This window comes from Hyperoodon ampullatus (assembly GCF_949752795.1).
Source record: "Hyperoodon ampullatus genome assembly, chromosome: 3".
In the NCBI taxonomy this organism is placed as follows: domain Eukaryota; kingdom Metazoa; phylum Chordata; class Mammalia; order Artiodactyla; family Ziphiidae; genus Hyperoodon; species Hyperoodon ampullatus.
In genome coordinates, this window is record NC_136916.1 from 96,437,655 (window position 1) to 96,447,352 (window position 9,698).

Genomic DNA, 9,698 nt, shown 5'->3' on the forward strand with positions numbered 1-9,698 from the left:
TTTAGGCAGACTTAGAGCGGTGGTATTCTCAGGCTCCTGTGGCAGTTATGGTTGACCCAAACACAGGCTGTAGAGAGGCTTCTGGGCAGCTATTCACTGCACCTATTGACATAGTCCCAAATCCCAAGTGAAAACAGACACTGGCTTTGGAGAGGCAGGGTGGGCGTTGATTCTGGGAAGAGGCTGTTTTCTTATCAGAGTTATAGCAAATGCCATTAGCCCCTCCCCCCATCCCTCTGGGGGCTTGATCTCTGGGATGCTAGCAGTCCCTGGCTGCAGGGTGAGGCTAGGGGGCCTGCGCATTCACAGGAGTAAGGCCTGTCATTGGTCAGCCTGCATACACACTGGAGACAGCGGAGGGCGGGACACCTACACCCCAGGGCAGTGCCCTGTCTTCAGCACTCCAGCTGAGCACTCAGCTACCCCATCTCCTCCCCAACCCAGGGGTAGAACCTCACAGGGATGAGGATCCAGGCCTAGAGGAACTCACTGACCTGGGCATGGGGCATAAGCCAGAGCCAGTGCCAAATAGGGCCCACTGGGCAGTCCCCAGCTTTGACCAATGACCGCTCAGGGGAAGAAGACTGCCTTCTCTTTGCCCCTCAGTCAGGCTGCGCAGAGCCTCTAGGCCTCCAGTCTGGGGCTGAGAAGCCCAGGAATGGGGAAGGGGATGCAATCCTCCCTCCTGGCGAGGCCTCTGCACAGCAGGCTGGGGGCGTCCCAGGAGGACAGGGCAAATACCCACCTCCCTGCTTTCTGTCCTCTGGAAAAAGGGCAGGGTGCCCCTGGGAAGATGCCATAGTCCTTGGGCCCTGGACGTGAATTAATCTCTGGCCTCTGGGGATGTGCAGAGGAAGAACTGATGCCCTCCCTCAGGGCTCTAGAGCAAGGGAAGAGCACCTGGCTTCCACTCCTGCCACAGATCTGTGGGGCTGGGGCCAGCTTCCCTATCCACTTGGCATGCCTCAGTTTCACCTTTTGCATAAAGAGAAGGGTCCCTACCCCCTTCCCAATCCCACTGCTGACTCAGACGCCAGAGTCCCCTGCTGACTCACCACCCCCCCCCAGCTCTCTGGATCTCCCAGCCACGTGCCACCAGGCCCAACCCTGCTGAGCTGGTGCAACGTGACAGGGTGAGGGGGCTGGTGACACTTGAGGAAGAAAGAAGGGGGCCTGGGAAGGGGGGCAGCTGCAGACAGAGTGACAGACTGCAGACCTGAGCCGCCTCTGGGAGGAAGCCCTTTTGCCAGCCTGGGGCCTGCAAGGGGGAGGCTCAGCAGGTGGGAGGGGAGGGGAGTGTGGCGTGCCTGCCTGCCCCCTGCCTGCCTCAGCTCCATCGCCTGTCAGCCTTCAGCTCCCTAAGCGACAGCTTCTAATTCCGGCTGTTGGTGCCTCGGTGCTCCGCAGCAGAGTCTCAGCTTTTTTTCATCGTTGCTATTTCTTTTCTGCTCAGAACATGCTGAGCCCACTGGGAAGTCAGAGCAAAGGCTTTAGGGCATGAGACGTGGCCCTGCCCCGCCCCCCCATCCCACCTCAGGCCTGGCTGGGTTGGTAGTACCAGCTGGGGCAATGGAAGGGCCGCTCCTTCCAGAGAGTACCCAGCACAGCACACTCTGACGGGCCAGGGTGAGGCCCTGATTCGGCTCCTCTCCTTCCCTGGAACTCTCTCCATCCACCACAGAGAAAAAGCACAGAAATGAGGCTGAGCTGGCTCAGGGAGGAGGGGCGGGGCTCTTTGGGACCGGTGCCCCTTCGTGTTCCTGCTGCTTCTCTCCTCCACCTGGGGGTGTCACTGCCTGGCTTGTTGGGCTGGCCTGCCACACAGCTTCCTGGGATACCCCCTCCCCTAACCCTGGAAACAGAGAAAGAAGAGAATAAAGCAATTTCCTTCACGCTGCAGAAAAGGGAAATTGAGTCATGAAGAGAAGAAAACCTTTCTTCTGCTACCTGAGTAAACAGGGAGAGCATTCCTGCGTCCTTACTAGGCTTGGCGAGTCTATTCCTACTCCAGGTGATACCCCTGGTGGGGCTCGCAGGTCTGGGTGTGGGATTGGGCTTTCTGCACTCTGAATAACTGTGCAGCTCTTTCCCTGACACTCTCTAGCTTGCTGTTGCTTGCAGCAGGCAGGCTTGGTGTTCTTGGCTTCCTTTTGCAGATGAGAGTATGCAGGCCTGGAGCCACACTGCTAGTAAATGCCTTCAAGCTGGGACTTAACTCTGCTGTCAAATACTGTGCCCTTTCTGTGACACCATGAGAGAAAAGTGGCAGATCTCAGAGTAGGGGGAGTAAAAAAAAGTCAGAAGGGGGGGCTTCACGGTGTGCACAGGCATACCTCACAGGCTCCGCCCAGGAGAGAGGGAAGTGGGAGTCCCCGCTTCACGGCTGGCCCCGATGCCATGTGGGCATCCCTGAGGCCTGGGAGCTGGAGAGAGGTGAGAAGCTCAGGGTGCAGAGCTATGCGCCCACTTTGCCACTCCCCCATCTGGGCCCACGGGCTTTTCCCAGAGGCAAATCCTCTCCTTGCCCATACCTTTCCCCAGGCAGAGCCTGCTGCAAAGCTTCTGGTCACTGCTTTGCCCGGGCTGAGGACACCTTTATTCTTCCCTTAATTTCCTGTCTTTCATATAAAGGGACCCTTTAAAGCAGCCCTCAGCACTAAAGGTGTTTTTCCTGCTTACGTGTCCTTGCTTCTTAGCAGCCAGATCCTACACATCCTTGAAGACCATCTCAGAAGCCCTATTCTCAGAAGACCCTAGAGTCCGCCTTTCCCCACAACTCCGTTTTCTCCTCCAGGGACTGTCTCCGTTTTGTATTTAACATACGTATTCAGCCCCCAGGCGATAAGCTCGACTTTTTATGTCCCGATCTTGTTTTCCCGCTTGAGAGGGGAGGTTTCTTCCATCCAGAACCGAATTCCCGCCTCTGTATTTCCCACGGCTGGGAACACACAATACCCAGCTCACAAAAAGTCTCAGTAAATTCTGTAGTCGATACCTGACTCACTTCTTTTGTCACAAATATCCATTCCAACCCTACACACCTTCCCACCCTCTGCAGCTCTTAGGTGCTCTGACTCCCCTCCTCCGAGGCCTGCTCCTCCCCCCCGCCCCCACCCAGGGCGGAGCAGCGGGCCGGAGGGAGAGGGGATGCGGTAGTTTTCTCACACTCTGTTGACTCGTGCTCTCTTCTTATCTCGGAAGGGTTCAGCTAGTGGTCAAGGTCAGAGCCCTGTGGTCTGGGGGTGATTTTGTGCTCAAGAGGGAGACGGGGACCCTGGGGGAGGTTTGCATGTCCCTCGCTCTTTCCGGGGTGGCGATGGGTCCTGAAACAGCGGGGAGGCGGCGCCGAGGAGTTGCTAACGCGGCTTCAGTACTCCCGAATCTTAAGGCGCCCGCTCCGGTCGCCGCGTCTCCGCACCGCCAGCTTCTCAGCCCCCGGGAGCTGGCAGGCGGGCGCGTTGTCTCGGTTGGAGACGTCCGAGATACGAGAGCGCACTCCCCCACCGCCACCCCCGCGCCGAATCAGCGTGTGCGGGAGGAACAATTGTGTGTGCGTGCGTGATTCGCTACACTTCCAGTGGCGGTTCCCAGCCAGACTGAGGGCCCCCAACCCCGCGCAGCGTAGGTACTCCCCCTCCCCCGATTTGGGGAGTGATTTACTCCCCGCCCGCCTTTCGCCACCACCCCCAGCTCGCTTAGGGTCCACTTCTGCCCTCATGGGGTCCCATTTCCTTCCAGCTGCACCGATGGGGGCAGCCCTCGTCTTCTCCGACGGGCTCAGGGTCCCGCCAGTTTCTAAGGAGCCCCGGGCACCGACTTCGGTGGGGGCGGAGGGTGGGGAGAGAAGACTGTGACTTTGGGATTGGCCCGGTCGGGTGCATGTGGCCCCCTGCGAGCAGCCCCCGCCCCGCCCCCGCTGCCGCAGCCCTAGGGAAGCGCGGAGGAGAAGCTGCTCCCCGACGTCGTGGCCCACCGAGAGGTGGGTGAAGGTCAGGGGCGGTCTCCGCCGCCCCGTCAGTTTCGGCCCTGACGGCTCAGCCCGCTTCCTGAGTAGCCATAGCCATGCAGACCCCCGAGACTATAAAACCAGGTATCTATACGGGCGGCGACTCCCGCGCCGCCAAGCCCCCCAAGTAAGGAGCAAGCGCCCTGGCGTGGCCCGGCCCCCGCGAGAGGGGAGGAGGCGGAGGAGCGGCGCCGGCAGATTGAGGAGCGGCGCGCCCCGCCAGGGCTAGAGGCAGGCGCGCACGGCGGGCGCCACCGTCTCAGCAGGGGAGCGGTGCTGCCCCGGGTGTGGGTGAGTGGCGCGGCTCCCAGCCACGACGGACTGAGGGGCACCGGACACTGGGAAGGCAGCGGGAGAGTCAGGAGGGGCCCGAGCTTCGGCTCCCGTCGTCTTGTGGCGGGCCAGGCGCGGAGCCCGGAGTAGCGAGCAACCTACACCATCAGGCGGGAAGCCCGGGGAAGGAGCAGCGAGACGCCGGGCGTGCGGCCCAGGAGCGGCGGGGCAGCTGGAGGACAGAGTGGGAACCTCAGGACCCTCGGCCGCAGCCGCCCACGCGCGGAGGGAGCCATACCCGAGCGCCTGCGGGGGCCGGAGCCCGGCGGGGCTCAGGAACAGGGGCGCCCCCGTGCGGAGCTGCCGGGCCGCCTGGGCGCGGCGGCCGAGGCCATGCTCAAGCCCAAGGACCTCTGCCCCCGAGCGGGTACGCGTACCTTTCTGGAGGCCATGCAGGCGGGCAAAGTGCACCTGGCCCGCTTTGTGCTGGATGCGCTGGACCGCAGCATCATCGACTGCCGCGCGGAGCAGGGCCGCACGCCGCTCATGGTGGCCGTGGGCTTGCCAGACCCCGCGCTGCGCGCGCGCTTTGTGCGACTACTGCTGGAGCAGGGTGCAGCAGTGAACCTGCGGGACGAGCGCGGCCGCACGGCGCTCAGCCTGGCGTGCGAGCGCGGCCACCTGGACGCCGTGCAACTGCTGGTGCAGTTCAGCGGCGACCCCGAGGCGGCCGACTCGGCGGGCAATAGCCCGGTGATGTGGGCGGCAGCGTGCGGCCACGGGGCGGTGCTCGAGTTCCTGGTGCGCTCTTTCCGCCGCCTCGGCCTGCGCCTCGACCGCACCAACCGGGCGGGCCTCACGGCGCTGCAACTGGCCGCCGCCCGCGGCCACGGGACCTGTGTGCAGGCCCTCACCGGGCCCTGGGGCCGTGCAGCCGCCGCCGCCGCGGCCCGGGGCTCCAACTCCGACAGCCCCCCTGGCCGTCCGGCTCCCGCGCCCAGCCCGGAGCGCCGAAGACCCAGCCCCCGCCGCCTACCGCGGCCTCTCCTGGCGCGCTTTGCTCGAGCGGCCGGCGGCCATGGTCACGGCGGCGAGGCTGGCTCAGGGGTTAAGGGCTTCGGTCGGCACCGGGCGCAGGGCAGCGAGCGGCCGGAGCTGGGCCGGAGCATGAGCCTGGCGTTGGGTGCCGTGACCGAGGAGGAGGCGGCTCGACTGCGGGCGGGAGCCCTGATGGCACAATCACACTCGCCCCAGTCTTCAGGCGTTGGGCGGTGGCGTTCGCAGGAGGTGCTGGAGGGAGCGCCCCCAACCTTAGTGCAAGCCCCCGTCGGCCTGAGCCCCCACCCCGAGGGCGGCCCCGGCTCTGGCCGCTTGGGTTTGCGCCGACGCTCTACAGCTCCAGACATCCCCAGCCTGGTCGGGGAAGCACCTGGACCCGAGAGCGGCCCAGAATTAGAGCCCAACGCTCTGCCCCATTCGGTGCCTGGGCCTCAGCCTTGGCAGGCGGGCACGGAGGCCGTGGTGCTGCACGCTCAGCGGTAAACAGCCTCTAGGCCGAGCCCTGCTCCCCCCACCTTCCCCTGTCTGCTCCACTGGGGTTTCTTTTTCCCAGGTCCCTCACTTTCCTGGCAGTTTCCCACCCCCAGATCCTAGCACCTGTCCCTACTGCCAAGGTGAGACCTCCCTCAGCCCTCTCTCCGAAACGGACCCCTATCTTCTTTCTTTTTTGTGCTTGTTGGTATTCCCTGCCCGAGTCTCTCACCTTTTCTAAAGGCCCGCCATTTCTGTCATGGAAGCGAGGAGTAGAAGACTGGATCCATAGGCTACAGCTTTCCAGCTGGACCCCCTTCCCTGAGCGCTAAGGCGCACTCCTGCGTCTTTCAGGCTCCTGCCGGGTTTCCTTCCCCTTGCCGGGTTTTCCCACACCCTAGTCAGCCAGGCAGGCAGAAGAGTTGTCCTGTAGAACAAAGGCCTAGCCTCCCTACCCACCCCACTCCCACTCCCCCAACCCCCAACCCCTGCCCCTCTACCCCAGTGACGCTGACAGTAATGCCCCACATGACCTAAGTATCCCTTCCCCTTGTGTTGGAGTGAAGGAGAACGGGAGCCTGGAGATGGGCCTCGGAGCCTTTCTGAACGGGAGGGAAGGAGTCTGGAGGTTAAATTTTTGGGGGGAGAAACTCCTGCCTCAAGACATTGAAAGCATAGTTTGGGGGTGGGAGGAATGCTAGTTGTCCCTTGAACCAGCTTCTGGGTAATTCCAGCTCCTTCTGCCTCAGCCGGAGGCAGACCCAAGATTCAACTTCATCGGCAATGTGGGGTCATTCCCCCCACCCCGCTCACGCGCCCCCCTCGCCGCCCTTGCCCAGCCCAGCTCTGGGCTCTTGAGCCTATTTCCTCTCACTCTCAGAGGCCTGAAATGGAAAGGACTTAGCACTTCCCCTGCCCCCACCGCCTCGCAGCTCCCGGTCTTGCACGTGGGTGCTCCCGCAGGGGGGAACGGTTGCGAAGGCTTTGATTAATTGTATTTCTTCCAATCCTCAAAGAACTCGTGTTTTGAGTCTTTGTATGTGAAGCAGAAAGCAGCGGGTCTGATCCGAGGCTTAAGAACCTGACAATGTCTCTTTAAATAGAAGCTCCGCGAGGGGGATAATTGACTGAAGTGTTTGCCACGTTAAAGGCGGCGGCGCGCGGGAGTCTGAAGCCCACACGAGCTGCAGGTCCGGGTTTAAATTATATCAAACTCCTTTGAGAGCTGGAAGAGGGCTGTTAAACGGTTCCTGCTTCTCTCTGGGCCGTTAATGGAGGGCAGGGTGGATGATGGATGCTAGAGCTCGAGACCAAGGACCCCTGCGTCTGCCCCAAAGCATGGGACGCAGGCCCGGCTCAGCTTCAGTACTGGGCAGATTAGTGAGGCAGGGGCAACTGCGGAGAGGTGGTTAAAGGCCTTTTCCTAGCCTGGCCCTTCGTCCCCATCCCTCCCCGGCCCCGCTCTCATCTTTGTGCCGGCCTAGCGAGAGGGGTCTGGAGGGTCTGGCGAATCGAGTGCCCTGGGATCCTGCTGAAGCGCCAGCACACGAACCTGTGTGCCCAGCCCGTGGGGTGTCGGCACGTGGGGAGTTTTTTGTGAACCCCGAAGGTTGAGCGTGCAGCCCCTCAGCTGCCGGCCGTGGGGTCTTTTCAAGACGTCGATCTATTCATCTTTGCAGAACGGAAGGCTTCTCACCAATAACTCTAAGGGAACTGCCCAGAGCGAGAATGACCTGTGATGAGAAATTGGGCCTGGGGTGAGGGATGGGTGATCAGGGGCCGGCCTCGTGTAAGTGTCAGACACCTCCCCAATGCTTCCACCGCTCCAGGGTCCGCGAGGCCACGAGGGCCCAGACACTGGACGTGATCTCTGGTGCCCCCTGGTGGCAAAGTTACGCTCTCGCTGCGCCCAGGCTCGGAGTTCAGCCTTTGTGGTTTTATTTGGAGCCACCGCTGTGTACTTCTCCCTCCCTGTGCACTTACCCATGGAATCCTCTTCCTCTTGTAGTGTATTAAATCCGGATACTTGAAGTCATTTCACAGCAGTGAAGTGAGGGACAATGAACAAAAAACTCGCATTTAGAGTAGCAGGAGGCCAGACCCTTTACTTAGGACACCAAGATCTTCCAGGTTAAGGCTCCATATAGAGAGCTCCTGCTGTCTTCTGAGAAACTGGAGCTTCCAACCCATCCCTTATGATTTCTGAACCTTGAGACCTGCTGATTATGCATTATGCAAAACATATGCATTATGTTTTTTTCTGATGCGATTTGCTTTCGTTTCTGGGGTGTTTTGCCCTTCCCCCATTTTTCTCTCCCCAAATATCTGCCTCTCCTCAGTCCCACTGTCTGGGTGGCGGCTGAACTGAAAAGTTCTGAAAAACGCCCGAAAAGCCAGAAGGAGAGGATCTGGGGTGGGATGGGTGGTAATTGGACGCCCCAAGTGCAAACTCCTTTTTTCTGATCCTTGCTTGCTCACTTATCCTTTTCCAACTGTGTTTAATTTTTATGGTTTAATTTTAATGGTGTAAGAATACAAGTATTTTGGCTTCTTCAAAATACCACATTGAAGACATGGGTCTGGGTTGCACGTTGTGTTGAAGGTGCTGTCATGTTTCAAGTGTTGCTGACATGGGGCTTTCTGGTCGAACGTCACCTTGGGCCCTCTTTATTGGATAAACAACCATGAGGGCTCCTCTCTGGAACTGCCAAGGGTTTGGTGGTTGAAAGTGATGTTTCTAAAAAACCACAGCAGATCTTTCCTGTCTGAACTGAATTGTGTGTTTGACTGCCTTGCTGTTCTTGCAGATTTCTTACCAGGCCCAGCTCTGTGCAGAACTTAGATGTTTCACCACATTTCACTATCCTGAACTTCCTCTTATTGTCAGCCCCAAGGCATTGAGGCTGAGGTCCCCTCGAGCTCAATCTGGTTTAGAAGAGACTTTTCTAAACATTTTGTTTTTCCAATTCTTGTTGCTTTCATCATTGTGAAGTCACCTGTGCCACTGGAGCTGGTACTCTCGGGTCAAGCTCAGAACCGGTCTCTGTGTGAGGCTAAATGACATACGCACATGCTTTTGGAATGACACTGTGCAGTGGAAGGACTCTTAGAGCTCAAAAGAATAGTTAATAAATCCAGTGTTATTCAGTTGCAAGAACTGGCCTCTTTTTGCCTTGCCAACCACTCCTGACCGTGGGCTTCGGTTGGGAGGTGGAAGGTTCCGCCTTCCCTCAGCCTCCATCCCTGCCCAGCCCACTGCGGCTGCTTCCTGGAGGTAAGACTCAGGTGCTGCTTCAGGCTGAGCTGGTGGGACAGGGGCCCTTAGACCAGGGCAGCTGTCTAGGTGGGGAGCTGTGGGGAGGAGGTCTGCAGGACTCCTGGGTAGAAGGTTTCAGTGACCCTGACAGAGAGGGGGTAGAATGAGACCTCAGGAAGTAAGTGCTGGAATCAGTGTCAGAGCTGGAAGTTTAAAGACCCAGGTCTCTTGGTTTCCAGTTGCGCTCTTTCACAGCTCCTCACGGTCGCCCTCTGTTCTGAGAACCGAAGCAGAGACTGCTTTCTCACTGGAAGCAGTTCCAGGCCACTTCCTATGGACAGTGTGAGGAGAGCAGCCTCACTTTCCGGGGAGGTGAGGGGGGAGCAAACGGGGGGAGGGAGACGCTGCTGCAGAAAGTGGTCATCAGCCCTGGTGGCTGCCCCAGAGCCCCCGTGGTGCCAGCAAGCACAGCCCCTGGCCCTGGCTTTCTGGGTTGGGTTCTTCTGCCCTGGGAAGGAGCCCTGTCTATTTCTCAGCTCTTTCAGTCCCGAAGGCCTTTCACTTCCTGTTTCCTTCCTCTCTGCCCTCATTTCAGGCCCACATGCCACCAGGGAGTAGGATTTTCTGCGGATC

General features: G+C 59.8%; 1 protein-coding gene across 1 annotated transcript; it reads left to right on the forward strand.

Moving 5' to 3' along the window:
* Window positions 1–4,672: 4,672 nt before the first annotated feature.
* ANKRD63 (ankyrin repeat domain 63) lies at window positions 4,673–5,821 on the forward strand (the record flags this gene model as incomplete). The annotated part of the gene is made up of 1 exon (XM_079700315.1): window positions 4,673–5,821. The coding sequence occupies one exon, from the start codon at window positions 4,673–4,675 to the stop codon at window positions 5,819–5,821; it is 1,149 nt and encodes a 382-aa protein (XP_079556441.1).
* Window positions 5,822–9,698: the final 3,877 nt, after the last annotated feature.